Source organism: Pelodiscus sinensis, chromosome 19 (assembly GCF_052426305.1).
Source record: "Pelodiscus sinensis isolate ZL-2025 chromosome 19, ASM5242630v1, whole genome shotgun sequence".
In the NCBI taxonomy this organism is placed as follows: Eukaryota; Metazoa; Chordata; order Testudines; family Trionychidae; genus Pelodiscus; species Pelodiscus sinensis.
Window position 1 is genome coordinate 18,206,930 of NC_143070.1, and position 17,474 is coordinate 18,224,403.

Sequence of the window (17,474 nt, forward strand, 5' to 3'; positions counted from 1 at the left end):
AACTCTGGCTACTCTCCAGTGCTCATTGTGTGATCACTGCAGTTCCTTAGGTTATCCACCTCCTGTGTTGATCATGCCATTGATACCTGCTCTCTAGGGCCTGGTCTCCCCCAGATGAACCACAGAGCTGGGGTTACCACCCCACCTGAAAAGCAATGCAGACACCAAACTACTTCAGCCCTGGGCCCCAAAGAGAAACTCTCCTCAAATAAATCTGCCTCATCCTGTGCAAAGATTATACACAGAGAAAGCTCATAAGTTTAGCTCTCTTATGAGAGCTGCAGTGTTTGTTTCCCTAGGTAACAATTAAACCGTTACTTACACTGGACCTGACAAGAAACAAGTGATTTTATTAAGTTGAAAGAGTAGGATTTAAGTGGTGCAAGGGAAAACAGATCAAAGTTACTCAGTTAAAATGAACAGAAAATGCACAGCCTATTATAGTCCACTTAAAAATAATGTGTGAGATGCAAATTCTTACCCTAAACAGCTGTTCTTTCAGAAACAGGTTTCAAATCACAGCCCGACCTCTTGGGTCTATGTTAAGTTTCCTTTAAAGTTCTTTCATATCCTCTTAGAATAGGGCAAGCATTTTCAAAAGCCAGCAGAAAACAAAAGGGGCTAGTTTCCTATACTTAAACAGAGTCTCCCCTGTGGCAGGTTTCTTTTGTTTTGCAGCTTCCATTCTCCTTGAAAAATTTTCAGGTACCAGATGGATTCTAGTACCAGGTGGTGTAGTCACGTTTTCCTGAGACCAATCACAGTTTGGGCTTACTGGGACAACAGATAAACTTAAAAACAGCAACAACAACAAAAGTCTGGTCGCACTTTATATAGACTAACAAAAGATGCAGATGGTATCATGAGCTTTTGTGGCCACAGCCTACTTCTTCAGATGACCAGAGTTAAGAGTTTAAGATGTGCATGCTTTGTTAGTCTATAAAGTGCTACCAGATCTTTTGTTGTTTTTTTTAAGTTTATCCTGTACAGACTAACTCGGCTACCCCCTGAAACTTCTGGGACAAAGGAGGCTGTTTACAGATGGTTGAGTTGGTCACTGAGCCAGGTTTCCGCTGGGCAGCCAGCGGCTCTCATTAGCACATGTAGAACTATAAACAGATTCACACTTCTTGTTTCTAATGTCACCTGCCAGAATGATGCATGCACAGAAACAGTCAACACTCTCGGGTCAACATTTCAAAAGCACCCGCCTGGCAGTGCAGTGACTAGGGAGCAACACAGCCTCCCTCTTCCCACCCCGCACCTGCCCTGATCCTGGGGTACAGTCAGGGTGCAGGGACTTTGCTGCTGCTGGCAAAACCCTCTGTAACAACCACCTAGCTCACAATTGGAGGGGGAGTCAGGTTAGTCTGTAGCTGCCAAAACAACAGGAAACCACCACTGGCAAGTGAAAGTGACACAAAACAGGGTTCTCTTCTCACATTTGTCCCAGAGTGCCTGGCTCCCCCACACCCCCACTGATCCTAAGAGAGGGGCAGGCAGGTTTCCTCTCTTCCACCTCAGCTTCTGCCCTGTGCTACTGGGTCCTGGCATCAGTGGCTCTGGGGTAGGTAGGAACATGGTAGAAACACACCCCTGACCTCATATCTCTTCCCCTGCTAACACGCTGCCTGGGTGTCTCTGTGTGGCAGCAACCCCCCCCCCCCCCATCCTGGCTCCATGCTGCTGGGGGAGCTGGTGTTTAGGTTCCATGGTGCATGGTGGGGGGGGCCGGGCTGCAAGGTGCAACTCTGACCCCCAGCCCCAAGAGTGCTTTACCTCTCAGGGGCCCCTGCCCCCCCTCCCCCCAGGGGCCATGGCTGAGGGGCTGGTTCCCAGCTCTGTGTTCGCTCTGTTCCGGTCACTAGGGGGCTGCCCCCCTTTTCCTTTTTTCTTCTGCCTCCTTCAAGCCTCTCCCCCCCCCCCCCCATCACTGTGTTTGCTTCCTGCTCCACCCTTCCTTATCCCAACAGCCCCCCAAGCCCGCTCTTCGCGGAGCCTAGTCTCTGGGCGCAGGGACAAGGGCGTTCCCAGTGTCCCCGGTGTGTTTGTGTGGGAGGAGGGGGTAGCAGGCTCAAGCGGACCCTCCTCTCCCCCTCAGCTGGGACAATGCACCGTGTTTCGCTCCCCCCCCCCCCCCCCGATCCTGAGCTGGCGCCCCCAGGTCCCGCCGGGCCGTGGCGGGGGGAGAGGATTTGGGCTTTCCAAGAGCAGACGCCGTTGCACGAAGCGTTCACGGCTCAGCCCGCTCCCGCTCTTGCAGGGGAAGCTGCGTGGAAAGAAGAACCAAAATAATCCCACGCAGCTGCGCGTTTGCAGAGACCTCAGCGCGCAGGCGCAGGGGCCCGGCTCTCAGGTGCGGGGAGGTGCGGGAAAAAAAGAAAAACGAGAGGAGCAGCCGCCGCAGGCTAAAGAAACTGCAGAGCGCAGATCCTGCGCAAAGCAGCTGCGGGCGGGGGCGCAGCGCAGCATAGAACGCAGCGCAGCGCAGCGCAGCAGCTGGCGGCCCCGGGCGCAGCTGGAACTCAGCTCGGGCCCCCTGCAGCGGCCATCGGCAAAAGCTCCGCTCCCCGCGAGTCGCTGGGGTGAGAGACGCCGCTGGGGCTGGAGGGACCGAGCTGGGGATGGGGCGAGGCAGGAGGCCCCCAAGTCCTGGCTGGGGGGCGGGGCCCGGGGCGCACACCCTGCAGGAGAAGGGAGCTGGTTTTGCTGCGGGCCCCCTGACCCGTCTAGTCCCCCCCCCCCCCCCACGCGTGTGTGCGGATGGCTGGGAGCAGTACCACTTCCCCTTCGTGCTAAGACACCCCGGCTGGGCGTCGCGGTTCCAACCCCCGCGCGTTCGTCCGCTCCCTCCTGTTCCTGGGGGGGGGGAGAGTGTAGGGCTCTGCTCCCCCGTGGGAGTGTGTGTCACGCGTGGGCAGGTCCTGGCCGAGGGGAGCCGATCCAGTCCGTGAAGCCCTTTGGGGGCAGAGGGGGATGGGATTTAAGAGGGTTTAACCACCATGGCACCGCCTCCGGCAGGGGCGAGGCTGCTGGGTTGGGACCCAGACCTCCCCCAAACTCCACCTCCTCCACCCCTGATCTATTGCATCTGGGTTTCCAGCGTGGCCAGAGAGTCCAGAACAGAGTGGGACAGATCCGCATCCAGCACCTGCAGCCTGGCCATCCCTAGCCAGGGACAATGGGACAAGCAGCAAGCTCCGCTAAGCGCGACAAGCCACCCAAGGCATTTCATGAAAGTGACTCCGGGGGGAGCAGCGAAGATTCCGGCAGCCGGGCACGGGCTGGGAACGGTCTGGAGAGAGACCCTGAGTCTGTCCCGGATGGGAGCACCCAGAGCCAAGCGCCGCATATTGATACTGATGGGCACCAAAAGACGGGAGGGGAGCCAGGTAATGGGGTGTCCCTGCCTGGGACCGGGCAGGAGGGACACAGACTGACCCCAGGGGACCAGCTTCTCAGTGGCAGTAGCAGCTTCCCAGCCCCTATCCTGTGGCCAGCAGGACCTGGATCCTCCCAGGACCCCGATCCCTGGCTCCCAGCGGCTGACTGGGGCACACAGCGCTGGGCAGGGGCTGTTTGGGCTGGCGGGTCAGACCCCCTGTGACAGCCCTGATTCCTCTCGGCCTGGCTTCTTCTCCCCCTTTGGCTGCATGGTGCCCGGGTGAGACCCCGTGTGCGGGGACAGACACTGACCAAGGGTGGGGGCAGCTGATGCTGGGTAAAGGGCAGAGCGAGCATGAAGAGGGGGAGCTCCTGCCCCTGGACCAGGCGGGTCCTTATCTCTGTGCCCTGGTGCTGGTCTGAGGGGGGAGGGGCTGTTCTGCCAGCCCCAGCCTGCCTGAGCCCCCCGGGCGCCTCTCCCAGGCGGGAAGGAGGAACTGACACAGTGATGGGCGTCTTACTGCTGGGGGGGAGGGGGGGCACATGTGGTCCGTGAAACGTTTTGTTTACGTTTCCCCATGCACAAGGTTGCCACATTTCACTGATTTTTTTTCACGTGTGTCGTTTCTTCTTCTGCTGGTGTTACTAAGCACATATGGTGGGTGGGGAACCTTTATTTGGCTGGGGGCCTCTGACCTGCAGAAAAATCAGTCAGGAGCTGCTCAAAAGTGAGGGGAGGGACACTGAAACCCAAAACCTCACTGAGGTGGCCCCTGACTGAGAAGGAGAAAGACCCTCCTCACTTTCTTCTGGCACAGCAGAGCCTAGGGGGGCCCAGGCTAGTAAATTTGGGGTGCTCCAGCCCTGCAGAGAGATGAGGGCGTGGCTAGACACCAGTACTGGCTCCCCAGTGCTGGGGGTGGGGTGGGGGATCTTCAAGCCTTTCGGGGGCTGGATCCAGGCAAGCCGGGGGCCACAACCGATTCCTGGGCCTTAGGTTCCCTCTGCCCCCGACACAAAGGTGGGGCTCATGAAATGAGATGGGTGTTGATTGCGCACCCCATTGGCTGGGAGAGCCGTGTGCTCCCCCTGCATCCAGTCACAGCGTGGCCACGGTCCCCCTGCACATTCTAGGGACGCAAGCACAGGGAGCAAAACTTGGTTACGACAGTCTTGCAGCCCCACCCACTAGCCTAGCTTGCCCGTTGCTGGATGGACAGACCGGGGCGTGTTCTAGGCCAGCCCCAGCCTGGGGGCAGCCAGTGAGGTGAGAGCCTGGGCAGAGCCCAAGGGAAGAGGAAGGGCTGGGACGACCGCACAGAGTGGGCCCGCACCGGCCCCTCAAAGTCGTCCAGCAGCCGAACCAGGTGGAGCCGGCTCCTGCAGGATGCCACCGTGGCGGGCCCAGCTAAGGAGAGGGCCAGTGTCACAGCTGATGGGGGCCCGAATGTCCACAGGCGGAGGGGCCCTGCTCAGTTTGGTCTCGAAGGGGGCAGAGAGGTGATGTAGTGGGGGTGCTGTCTGCTGTTGTAATCCTATCTTCTCTCTGGTGTTGCATCCACTGTATGTCTTATGGGGTTCTATGGGATCCTACTGTCCTATGTGGCTCTGTAAGGACGCTGTGTGGTGGTGTGCCTCAGTTTCCCCAGGTCCTGCAGCATGAGGAGGGGGAGGCTGGGTGTGACTCACTGGGGAAGTATGTGCAGTCTCTCACCTCCAGAGTCCCAGGTGACAGCAGATAGTGCCTTGGACCTGGGAGGAGGACAGTGGAGGAGGCAGGGCTGCCTGGGGCCAGTGGGGGACTGTGGGGGTGAGTCCGTCTTGGTTGGGCCAGGGGGCGTGAGGATGTTTTAGACCCAGGGTGACCAACCCGCTGCTCGTGAGCCGTGTGCGGCTCTTTGATGAAAAAATTGAAGCTCGCGATTAAATGTTTGTATTAAAAAATTATCATCAGGCTGGCTGCTCCGCACAAGGCTGCTCACGGCCGGGCTGCTCTGAGCCACATTCCAGCGTGTGCTCGCGGCTGCCGCTCTGCTCAGGCTCACGTCCCCTTTCCCCCCGCCCCTCACGCTTGGCGTCCCAGCCAGCGTGTGCTCAAGGCTGGACACTTGGCGCATGTGCCCCGCGCCTGCAGAGAGAGATGTGTGGCGGTAGCTCCTGGATCCGGGCATTAGATTGGGGAGGAGGGGGGTTGGGTTGGGGGGCGGGCAGTGCCTGACTCAGGTTCCCCTTTTTTGGTGCCAGTATGCCCTGGGGCAGTGTACCAGCACTTGTTTTCCCCCGGCTGCTTTTTTTTTTTTTTTTTTCTCAACACCTCCTCCCCTTCCCCTCCGGTACATGGCTCTTCACATTCCATCCACTGCTATTTTGGCTCTTGGTCTCCAACGGGTTGGTCACCCCTGTTTTAGACCAAGGGGGGGGGGGAGCCTCTTCACACACACACACACCCCCTGCCCAAGAGGAATAAGGTTCTGCCCTGGCTCCCATGGCCCTGCCTGACAAGTCTCTCTGTTTCAGATCGTCGTGGTAACTCCTGGAAATGTGTCTCCAAGGAATGTACCATCGCCCTCACAGTGGCCCTCGCCGCCACCTTCTCAGCCTCCATCGCTAGTATCATTGCACTCCTGGCAGGTGAGTTCTCCCTGCCCCTCTGTTTGTGCTTCCCCGCCCCCTGGAGCTGCCCCCGCATCTCCTCCTGGCCTGTCTGGCTCCCACCTCTGGGACAGAGGGTCACTGGAGGATGCTCCTCCCAGAGCTTCCTCCTGCCCCCTCCCTGGGCCCTCGCTGAGTAGTTCCTGTGCGCAGATTTCTGAGCAATGTGGCTCCAGGTCGCTCTTGGTAAGGGCCATGCACAGGCAGTGATATCCCTGCAAAGTGGGGGTGGGGGATGGATGAAGGTGCAGGGCTGTTTGCCTTCTGCATGTCGTCCTGAGGTACCAGTCTGTTCGCCTTGCATCCCTGCTTCGAGCCCACAGCCGGCCTGGGAGATGCTGCCCTGTCACTGCAATGAGCCGTGGGGCGCAGCACAGACACCCTCACTAGGGATGTTATGTATCCGTTAATCGAATAGTCGAGGAACCTCATGGTTCTTATTGGTTAATCGACTGTTCTATAGTCCCCGTGGGCGGGCCCGGCAGCCAGTGCGCTCCAGTCCTGAGGAGTCCACCTGCTACTCCGCGCTGCTGCTTCTGTATCAGCGGCCGCAGCACAGGGTGCCAGGCGGGAGCTGGTCCGGGAGGGGAGCCCTTTTAAAAACCAGCTCCCCTTGTGGACCAGCTGCCTGTTGCCACACACGGCTGCTTCTGATAAAGAGGCAGCAGCGTGGGGTGGCAGCAGCCCCAGTCTAGTGGGGATCTGAGCTCCCAGACACAGCATGAGCCACAACTGAGCGCAGCTGCCTGCCCACCTGGCTCCTAACACACTTTAAATGCAGAGCCGCAGCTAGGGTAGGTCCCGGACCCATCGCCAGCCAGGACTGAGCCGGGCTGCAGGTCAGCCTGCTAAAAAACTTACTGGCAAGGGGCGGGGGAAATGTGTGTCGTCTACAGCATGAGCCAATAAGCTTTGGCTTATTGGTTAATTGACTATGCACTTACATCCCTAACCGCCACTAGCCCTGCGTGGTACCCACCGAGTGACCTGGGAAGGGCCCCGCATTGCTAGTGACTCCCCGCTGCATAGACCCTGCTTCAGAACCAGCCACAGAGTCACTGTGGTGCAACATGAACAGAAAACCTGACGTGCACAAAAATGGCTGGAGGGTTTGACGTCAGACTCCTCCGGGCCCCAGCAAGCAGACATGCAATCTCCATGCCGCTGATTGTGAGCAGGAGTGATTCAGGGGAGAGGGAGGAGGAAATCACTAATATAGGGTTGGAGTGGGTTAGCAGTTCTTGCCATAGTGACCCTAATAATCCTGCCTCTGGTTATTGACTCATTGCACAGACTTTTCTCATAGCTCTGTAGGGTGAGTTATGGGCAGGGCTTGACAAACTATGTAATCTACTCGCCCGTGGCGAGTAGGTTACATCCTGGAAGAGCCGGGTTTGGGCGATCTGCACATGCGCAGAACGCCGGACAGCTCGGCTGGAGAGCAGGGCTTGCTGCAGCTCGGTGAGCCCTGGTTATGGGTGACCCGACTAGGGTTGCCAAATGCTTTCACAAAAAATACTGAATATGGCAGGAAAAAAATTGGCTAAGCAAAACAAAAAAAGGGGGGAGGGGCAAAGTTGTTGAGCACAAAAAATCTGCAAAAAAAAAAAGAGTCACTGCATCTTTAAATCCCCTACCACCCCAGATGTGGCAGAGGAAGAATGTCCCATGTGACCTTCCGTCCAATACACGTCCGGTATTTTTCTAGTGGACAGAGGCCGCAAATACCAGACTGTCTGGGCCAATCCAGGACACCTGGCAACTCCAGACCTGACTGCTGCTCTCTCTGGTGCTGAAAGGGTTACACCACAGTGCAGGCTTCCAGGGAGTTTCCTTTTAGCAGCCGTATTTAGGGGAAGAAAGGTCTGTGTGTAGGAGGTGAATCAAGTTATCACATTTGAAAATTAGAAAAGCCAAGGTATCAAACGATCTCAGACTAGCTGGAGACATAGAGGGTACCAAGAAAACATGCTACACATGCATTGCAAGCAAGAGAAAGACCGAGGACAGGGGCAGCCTGTTACTCGGGGAAGGAGGGAACCCAGAAAAGGTGGAAATAGCAGAGGTGCTTAATGATTTCTTTGTTTTGGTTTTCATCAAGAGGGTTGGTGGCCATTGGATGTCTAACGTAGTGAATGTCCCTGAAAATGGCCCAGCTTCAGAAGCTAAAATAAAGCAAGAGCAAGTTAAAAATGACTTACACAAGTTAGATGGCTTCAAATCACCAGCGCCGGGTGAAATGCATCCTAGAGCTCCAGGGGGCTGACTGAAAAGAGAGCTGAGCCTTTAGCTACCACCTTTGACAAGGCATGGAGGACGGGAGAGATTCCAGAAGATTGAAAAAGGGCAAACACAGGGCTTATCAATTAGGGATGTTAGTGTACAGCTGTTTAAACAATTAACCAACGTGCTTAAGCTTATGGGTTAAGCCAAATGACAACGTGCACTCCCTCCCTTTGCTGCCTCTGATACAGAGGCAGCAAGTGGGAGCGAAGATGGGAGCCAGTTCCTGCAGAGCCGCCTCCCTCCCGCGGCTGCCTCGAGGGGGAAGGTGCGTGTAGTCGTTTGGATCAACCGATAAGTCTAGCCTTTAAGACAGCTCCCCCCAAGTACCGGATCCTGCGGACCCACCTGACCCCACCCCGAGCTGCTGCCTCTGATAGAGAGGCAGCAGTGTGGAGGGTGAGGGAGGCAAGTGGGAACTGGACTTGCCAGTCTCTGGAAGGGTTTGGAGTTTGTTCCTCTCCTGGGAAGCCAAACGCAGAGCAGGGGGAAATGTGTCCCCACCCTGCGGAATTCCTGTTATAGCCAAGAGTGTTAAGCTGGACATCTTACCCATGAATTATTTTCCCCATGCTGCCTCCCACAGAGGAAGCAGCATAGAGTGGCAGGGGGTTCCCTAGGAGTGGAGCTGGGACCCCGCCCCCGCCTCCAGGGAGTATTTTAGTAACCATGTAAATGCTAAACATTGTTGTGGCTACACAATTACAAAAAACCACAATATCTAACATGCCTGCTGTCGAATGGCGGGGGAGTAAACACATTAAAATGATTCCACACCTGGATGGAAGAGATTAGAGGGGACATTGGTTGCAAGTGTTTGGGGGGCAAGGGTTAAAATTCAAAATGATCTATAAAAATGGTCTGAGATGAACAGGATGAAATTCAATAAATACTCCACTTAGGAAAGAACCCTCCATTGTTAGCCTACAAAAAAGGGAAGTACCTGTCTAGGTAGGAGTACGGCAGAAAGGGATCTGGGAGTCAGTGGACCACAAGCTAAACGAGTCAACAGTGTGGCGCTGTTGCAAAAAAAGCAAACATGATTCTGGGCTGCATTAACAGGTGTGTTTTTAGAAAGACGCGAGAAGTCATTCTTCCGCTCTACTCTGCGCTGGTCAGGCCTGAACTCGAGTATTGTGTCCAGGTCCAGGCACTACATTTCAGAAAAGATGTGGAAAAACTGGAGAGGGTCTAGAGCTAGAATAATGATGAAAGGTCTAGAGAACATGTACTGTGAGGGAAGGCTGAAAGAACTGGGCTTGTTTAGTTTGGAAAGGAGAAGACTGAGAGGGGACATGATAGCGGTTTTCAAGTATCTAAAAGGATGTTATAAGGAGAAGGGGAAAAAATTGTTCTCCTTGGCCTCTGAGGACAGGACAAGAAGCAATGGGCTGAAACTGAAGCAAGTTAGACATTAGGAAAAACTTCTTGCATGTCAGGATGGTTAAACACTGGAGTAAGTTGCCTAGGGAAGTTGTGGGATTTCCACCATTAGAAACTTTTAAAAGCAGGTCAAAGAAACACCTGTTGGGGTGATGTAGATGGATGTATGGTCTTGCTGGGAGGGCAGGGGACTGGACTCAGTGACCTCTCACCGTTCCACCCAGTCCTGTGATTCTTGGCCACTCGAAGTACTCTCCCAATTAGACTGTCAATTAACTCACAATTAGGCTTTCACAGTTGTGGCTGGCTCATGTCAGCTGACTCTGGCTTATGGGGCTTGGGCCAACGGGTGAGCTGCAGGGTAGATGTTTGGTCTGGGGCAGCAAATGCCCCCATCCCTCTGTGTCTGGCTCGGCTGGCTGGTCCCAGGCAGAAGGCGCTCAGTCTCTGGACGGGTTTGGGGTTGATTCCTCTCCGGGGAAGCCAAGCGCAGAGCAGGGGGAAAGTGTCCCAGGTCTGCAGGATTCCTTGGGATAACATCCCTGGCCAAGCGTGCTACTTGAATGCCTTACCCATGAATTGTTCTCCCCTGCTGGCCCCTGGTAACTGCAGCTGGGGTAGGTCCCAGACCCATCGCCCCTGGTAACTGCTCCTCCCTCGACCGGATTCCCAGCATCCTCCTGGCTGCCTCCTGCCCTCCCAGCACCTGCTGGGGGTTGTGGTGTCTCAGGTGCCGGGGCTGATTTCCCTGTGTCCCCCTTGTGTCCCACTCTCAGCCCCTGTGACTGTCTCATTCTCAGTGCAGAGAGCTAAACCTGCCCTTGCTGACGGGTGCCCCCCGGCTGGCCCCTTGTGCCCGGACGGCTGGGTCGGGTACCGTGGGAAATGCTACTCCTTCTCCGAGGGCGAAGGGAGCTGGACCGACAGCCGGAGCAACTGCTCTGCCCTCAGCGCTTCCCTGGCTGGGATCGACACCCTGCGGGAGCTGGTGAGAGACTCATCGCCCTGGCCTGGCCTGGGCTCAGCGGCTGCAGCAGGGCCTGGGCTCAGAGCCCAGAGCCAATGGGCTTCCCAGCTGCTGAATGCCCAGCCTGGCTGGGCCCAGGGCACCTCTGGTGTCAGGGTGTGATGGCTGGTTCTCCCCCCACACACTCCACAGGGGACGGCCCCTCTCTCAGGCTGAGCTCTTGACCTGTCGAGCTGCATGGAGGGCGGGGGAGGACACAGCTCCTCTGTAGAGCAAAGAGCAGCTGGCTGAAGAGAGGGAGAAACCCTAAGCTCAGGTTGCAGTTTGATATTAGGACAAAGTATTTCCCTAGGCAGGTGGGGAAGCCCTGGGCTGGGTTCCCTAGGGAGGGGTGGAATCTCCATCCCTAGAGGTGTTTAAGTCCCGGCTTGACAAAGCCCTGGCTGGGATGATCGAGTTGGGGGTTGGTCCTGCTTTGGGCAGGGGGCTGGACTCGGTGCCTCCTGGGGGCTGGTCGAAATCTAGGTTTCATCTGGCCCCGGCCCCTCCTGGGTGACAAGGAGGGGGCGTCTTTTCTCAGTCCTGGCCTCCTCCCCCATGCAGATTGTGTGTTTCACCTTCCCCAGAGAGGGCTAGTGGGAGCCCAGGTGCTCTGTCAGGTGAGGGTTTCACACAGAGCCTGGCCCAGAATTGGGGTGGGGGGGAGCTGTCTTTGGCGGGGGAGGGCTGATACTGAATTACCCAGAGCAGAGCAAGGGCGAAGGGGAAATCCCCAGCCACCCCCTGGGAACACTCAGAGAGTTTTTGTGCATCCCTGGGGTTCCCCAGCCAGGCCCTAATGCCGCCTCCCCCTCTGCTGTTCTAGGCTTTCATGCTGCGCTACAAAGGCAAACCCGACCACTGGATCGGCCTCCGGAAGGACTCGGGGCAGCTCTGGAAATGGGCCAATGGCACCGAATTCAACTACCTGTGAGTCTTTGCCCCCCTCTCTGTGAGCTCCCTGGTGTGTGAGGTACCGAGTTCAGGCCGAGCCCCCAGCCAGGGCTGTGGGAACATCCAGAGAGCGCTCGGAGCGTGTGTGCTCGGTGTGTTCGTGATGGGTGCAAGCCAGTGTCTGCCTGAGACTTACAGCTTCTCGCAGGGCGGTGCTGGGCCTGAGCTGCCAGCCCCAGGGGTATCCTGCCCCCCTCTGTTCCTTCCCCACTGAGCTGGCCTGAGGAGCGGAGACCCTCACGGCACTGCTCTGAAGAGCTGGGCTGGGGGAATCTGGTTTCCCTTGGGGTGCTTTGGAAAGAGGGTTGGGGCCAGTCACTCAAAGGCCTCAGCGTTAACGCGGCTAAATCAGTGATCAGTGTTTGCACTAGCCTAGCTCCAAGGGAGCAGCCCCCCTTCCCCAGAGAACAGCACTGGAGGACCCTGGCTGGCTGGCCTAGCACCTCAGCTGCTTTCTGGTCGAGGTTCAGCAGCGCTGGAGTTAAGGATGTTAAAGGCTAGTCGATATCCCTCCCTCTTGCTGCCTCTATAAGATAGAGGCAGCAAAGGGGGGCGGAGGGGTACCTCAGAGTGGCAGCGCTGCCACTTTGAAACCTCAAGGCGGCTGCTGCACAGCTGCCCCTTTTAAAACACAGCCTCTGTGCAATTCAAAGAGGCAGTCGTGGAGCCTGGAGTCAGCTGGGGACTTCCCAGCTGATCCCAGGCCCCCTGCGGAATTTCTTTGGAACCCGGGTTCCACATGGTACTTCCCCGGAACCCAGGGTCAGCTGGGAACTCCCCGGCTGATCCCAGGTTCCAGGGAAGTGCCGCAGGGAGCCTGGGATCATCTGGACAGTCCCCAGCTGAGCTCCGAGCTCCACAGCCGCTGCTCCTTTGAAATGCATGGAGGCGGCGTTTTAAAGGGGCAGCCCTCCGCATAGCTGATCTGTGGATTAGCTGTGAGGCAGCTGCCCCTTTGAAACTGCCGCCTCCGTGCATTTCAAAGGGGCAGCGGAGTCTGGGGTCAGCTGTGGACTCCTAGCAGCCTGCCCTGTAGCATGGAGCCCAAAAATTTGAATCTAGCTCAGTGGAAATTTAAAGGGGACAGTCACTAGGTGAAAGGCCACAGACTGCCTGGAAATGATTTTAAAACACTATAACAAAGACTCCAATTAAGTCTATACCCTCCCATTAAAACTCTAAGCATTGCCACCATGGCTAAACAGCATCGTAAAAGTGGCACTTAGAGGCAAAAAAAAAAAAAAAGCCTTTAAAACTAGGAAGTCTAATCATAGTGAAAATGCATAAACTCTGGCAAGTCAAATATTAAAGTGTAATAACTTAGGGCAGGCCCGGCAGAATTTGAAGAGCCATAGGCTAGAGACAAACGAACAGCAATTGTTTTTATTTATAGCAGTCAGCAAAGCCACTCGACTTTTGAGGTGTTAAAGGGGCCCTCAAAACAAGGCCATTGCAGAGATGCTGTGTGAATTCTTTGTACTGGTCTTCACTATGTGGGGGAAGAGCCCCACTTCTGAGCCATTCTTTTTAGGTGTCGAATATGATTAATAGTCTCAGATTGAAGCATCAGTAAGTGAGTTTTTGGAACAATTAATAAATTAAACAGTAGTAGGTCACCAGGGTCAGATGGGATAAATCCAAGAGTTCTAAATGAACTCTGCTTTGGAACGGCATAATTACTAACTGTGGTTTTGCAACTTACAACCTTCATTAGCCTCAGTTCCATATGACTGTTTTTTGTTTTGTTTTTAAAAACACCCCAAAGACAAACCTGGAAAGTACAGGCTGCTAGATCTGACATAAATACCAGGCATATTGGCTGAAACTCTGGGAAAGAACAGAATTATCAGACACATAACTGAACAGGGTGAATTGGGGAAGTCAACAGGGCTTTTATAAAGGGGAATCACGCCTCATCAGTTTATGAGACAGCTACAAGGGCATCTGCAAACATGTGCACAAGGGAGATAGTGTCCTTAGATTTCCAGAAAGCATTTGTCAAGGTATCACTCCAAGGACTTTTAAACAAAACAAGCTGTTGTTGTGCGATAAGAGGAAAGGTCCCTCTCCTTGGAGCACTAACCAGTTAAACCAAAGGAAACAAAGATAGGAATAAACAGTCACTTTTCACATTGAAGCGGGGAATATATTGAGGTCTGCCAAGGATCTGCATAGGTATCAGCGCTATTTGACATTTCGTAAGTGATCTGGAAAGGGCATGGAGGGTGGTGATGGAGCAAAATGTGCAGAATTTCTCGAGCTAGTTAAGACCAAAGCTGACTTCAATGAGATGCAATGACAAAAGTGGCCGATGAAATTCAGCATTGAGAAGTGAAAAGTAATGCACATTGGGAAACATAGCCAATGTATACTTAGAACATGATGGGGTCTAAATTAACTATTCTCCCCCCCGAGAGAGAGGTCTTGGAGTTATTGTGGATCATTCTCTGAAAACATCCACTCAGGGTGTGTCTAGACTACAGGGTTTTGTCGACAAAACTGGACTTTTGTCGACAAAACTATACCTGCGTCCACACTGCCTTTGAGTTATGTCGACATAACGTCGACAAAACTCAGCAGTTTTGTCGACGTATGTAAACCTCATTCTACGAGGAATGACGCCTTTTTATCAACAGAGTTCTGTCGCTAGAAGGCATTATTGCATCTAATCTGTCCTTTGCGTCCGCACTGTTATATCAACAAAGCAGCTTGCTTTGTCGACAGAACTGGATGTCGTCTAGACGCTCTTTGTCAACAGAAGCTTTGTCGACAGTATCTGTCGACAAAACTTCTGTCGACAAAACCCTGTAATCTAGACATACCCTCAGTGTGCAGCAGCTGACAAAAAGCAAACAGAATGTTTAGGAATCATTAGAAAAACAATAGATTAAATAGAAAATATAATGCCAGTCTGTAAATGCACAGTCGACCCAAAACTTGAATCCCGAGTGTCGTCCTGGTTACTTTATTTCAGAAAAGATATCTTGGCATGGGAAAAGGTACAGAGAAGGGCAGCAAAAAGAGATTTAAAAGGCTATGACTGTTCCGCTTAGATAAGAGACATCTGAGGGGGTTTAATAGAGGTTTCTAAAATCAAGAGTGCCGTGGTGATATTTACTCCTTCCCATAACACAAGAACTAGGAGTCAACCAGTGAAAATAACAGGCAACAAATTTGACACAACACAAACAAAACATTTTTCACACCACACACAGTGAGCCTGGGGACAACTTGTTGCTGGGGATGTTGTGTACCTCGAAATGGTTGACATGGACCATGGGTGAAGGCTGCTGAAGCCCCGCCCCTTCTGCCCAAAGCCACACCCCTTTCCTGGAACCATGCCCCTTCACAACTTTTCACCCCGCCCTCCAGTCAAGTCCCACCCAACCCCAGATGAGGGCCAGAGCTGCCGTGCTGCATGGCCCCCAGCCTTCCCCAGATGCCGGGGAGCAGGACTGGCTGTAGCACAGTGCAGCCTCCTCCAGGGCAGTGTATGCAACTTTGGGAAGGCAATGCCTTCCTTTGCCTGCATTGCCAGCCTCTTTCATCTTGGAACCTCGCCTGGCCCTGCTGCGCCCTGGTGCCAGGAGGTGGGACCTGATGCTGGTGCAGGAAGGGGAACTGAGGGGGGCTATAATGCAGCAGCTCCCTGCCCTGTGCAAGTGTCGCCCCCTGCCTGTGATTGATGGAAAACACCCAGATCCTGCCTGACACCTGCTCCCTGGCTTCTACCCTGCAGGTTCAGGATCCGAGGAGGCGGTGACTGCGCGTATCTGAATGACGAGAACGGGGTCAGCAGCCTGCGGTGCACAAGCGAGAGGCGCTGGATCTGCAGCAAACTGGATGCATTTACAGCTGCAAAGCAGGCTGCCATGGAAGGGGCCAATCACAGGAGTGTCATGGAAATTAGCCCTGGAAAAACCTGACCGTGATCATTGTTGGCTGTCACATCTGACTCATTGCGGAACAGCAGGGACATTTTCAACAGGTTTCAATGTTCCATTTAGTTTCAATAGTGCAGCACCCGCCGAGGGAGCAGGTCTCTGTTTGAACTGTTCATGGGACGCCTAGAGCCCGGCACATGGGAGTAAGAGAAGAGATGTTTGTTCGCTCCTTTCCCGGAGCCCAGTGCAAAGAAGAAGGCAGGGATAGGATTAGATGCGACACACCGAACAGGTTTCACATCATGCCAAAGTCCCCGTGTCTGAATGGAACACGGAGAAATACAGAGCTAGGGCCGGCCTGGCTCACCTATGTGCCAAAGTAGGTATTTAATGCTGCAGCCACTCGCAAGCATTCAATAATCTCATTTCTGACATCCCTGTTCCATATTGGAGCTCTTGTGTTGGGCCTGTCTGTAACTCACCAGGCAGAAGCGCGGCAGCAACTCGGGGTCTCCAGCATTTCTGTCAGCGACTGCTTTCACACCACGAGCCCGAGAAAGGCAAGGCTTTCTAGCCATAAGCAGGAGATCCCTAACTGCTTCACCTGGGTGAGCACTCAAGGACATATATAGCGTCTGACCAGGTGTTTCTGTTACTAATTGATTTGTTGTAGCTGTATATTTGTACCTGTTTTCATCTTGTAAATAACTTTGTTTTAAATCTAGTGGGAGAGCTAACATGCAATTCACCTGGGGCAGTGCTTTTTTTTGGTAAGAAAAATGGTGCCGGTATTCTGGGGCAAACTTGTTGAACAAAAAAACCCCAAGAAAAGGTAAATTTGTTGAGCCAAAAAAAAAAAAAAATTGCTGGGGCTGAAATTCAGTCGCGGCCCCTTTAAGAACCACAGCGCTATGCTGGGAGCATTCTTCCTCGTAGAAAGAGGTTTACTGATGTCGGGGAAAAAACCCTCTGTTCTAATTTTTTTTTTTTTTAAAGAACTTGACTGCAGGGTGGACGTGTTTGTTTTTGTTTTTTTAACAGCCGTTTTTCCGAAAAAACTTTTCTGTGTAGACATACCCTCAGCTGAGTCTGCCCGGTGATCGATGGTCCCTTACAGCCAGAATCACAGCAGTGTTCAGGTTACTGCCCATCCCAAAGTCTAGAACTCACCCACCATCATCTTATTTTGTGATGGTGCTGCCCAGACCAGCATACTGTCCACAGGGTTTTCCTAGCCCACAGAAAGGGAATGGGATTTCCCCCGTGCGTATCAGCACCTCTTTTCCTGTGGCAGCTCGGCTCCTGACAGAAGCCCGTGGGCTGTGCTGGACAGTAGGTGGGCCCTGCGGCTCCCGGAGCAGGGCAGCAGTAAATGCAGCATGGGGAGCCGTAGGTCAGGGATCACCTGTACATTGAAAAGGGGTCCGTAAGCTCGAAAAGGTGGGAACCACTGCTCTAGGTCATTTATGAGTGTGTTGATCAGCACTGGCCCCAGTACAGACTCCTGTAGCGCACCCTTATTTTCCTCGCTCCATTTATTCCTACAGGTTGTTGCCTAGTTTTAAGTAGTGGAGGTGGCATTGTTTTCTTGATGGTCTAATGATCCTTCAGTTAATTGAATGACAAACCGTTTGTTATCTTAAACAAACAGGCAAAGGCGGAGCAGCCCGAACTCATCATCCCATCCCACACGCATGCTCTGGGGCCCGAAGGCTATGTCTACACTGGCGCGATCTTGCGCCAGAGCTATGCAAATGAGGTTAAGCGTGGAATAGCGCCCAGCCTCATTTGCATATCTAATGAGCCGCCATTTTTGCTCAGGGAGTTGTCTACACTGCCCCTTCTTGCGCAAGAAAAACCCTCTTGCACAATGCTGTTCTTCCTGAAAATAATCAACGTAGCGGCATTGCGCAAGAGGGTTTTTCTTG

The 17,474-nt window shown here is 54.0% G+C and overlaps 1 protein-coding gene across 5 annotated transcripts; it reads left to right on the top strand.

The window, feature by feature from the left end:
- The first annotated feature begins 580 nt into the window (after positions 1-580).
- On the top strand, positions 581-16,299 carry LOC102449902 (C-type lectin domain family 2 member E-like). 5 transcript variants are annotated; one of them, XM_075913427.2, is made up of 6 exons: positions 2,447-2,585; positions 3,104-3,392; positions 5,902-6,015; positions 10,479-10,690; positions 11,535-11,638; positions 15,402-16,299. In XM_075913427.2, the coding sequence occupies exons 2-6, from the start codon at positions 3,182-3,184 to the stop codon at positions 15,586-15,588; spliced, it is 828 nt and encodes a 275-aa protein (XP_075769542.2). In that variant the 5' UTR covers positions 2,447-2,585; positions 3,104-3,181; the 3' UTR covers positions 15,589-16,299. The 5 variants fall into 5 exon arrangements, with proteins under 5 accessions (XP_089626784.1, XP_089626782.1, XP_089626783.1 ...); XM_075913428.2 differs by having other exon boundaries at positions 10,503-10,690; XM_089770656.1 differs by lacking the exon at positions 3,104-3,392 and having other exon boundaries at positions 1,802-2,585.
- Positions 16,300-17,474: the final 1,175 nt, after the last annotated feature.

What these genes read in the sequence shown, in the direction of transcription:
- LOC102449902 (XM_089770656.1), top strand. Translation starts at nt 1,817, where the DNA reads ATGGCTGAGGGGCTGGTTCCCAGCTCTGTGTTCGCTCTGTTCCGGTCA. An exon ending in TATCATTGCACTCCTGGCAG is followed by an intron (nt 6,016 to 10,478) that starts GTGAGTTCTCCC and finishes TCCCACTCTCAG; the next exon opens with CCCCTGTGACTGTCTCATTC. An exon ending in GGCACCGAATTCAACTACCT is followed by an intron (nt 11,639 to 15,401) that starts GTGAGTCTTTGC and finishes TCTACCCTGCAG; the next exon opens with GTTCAGGATCCGAGGAGGCG.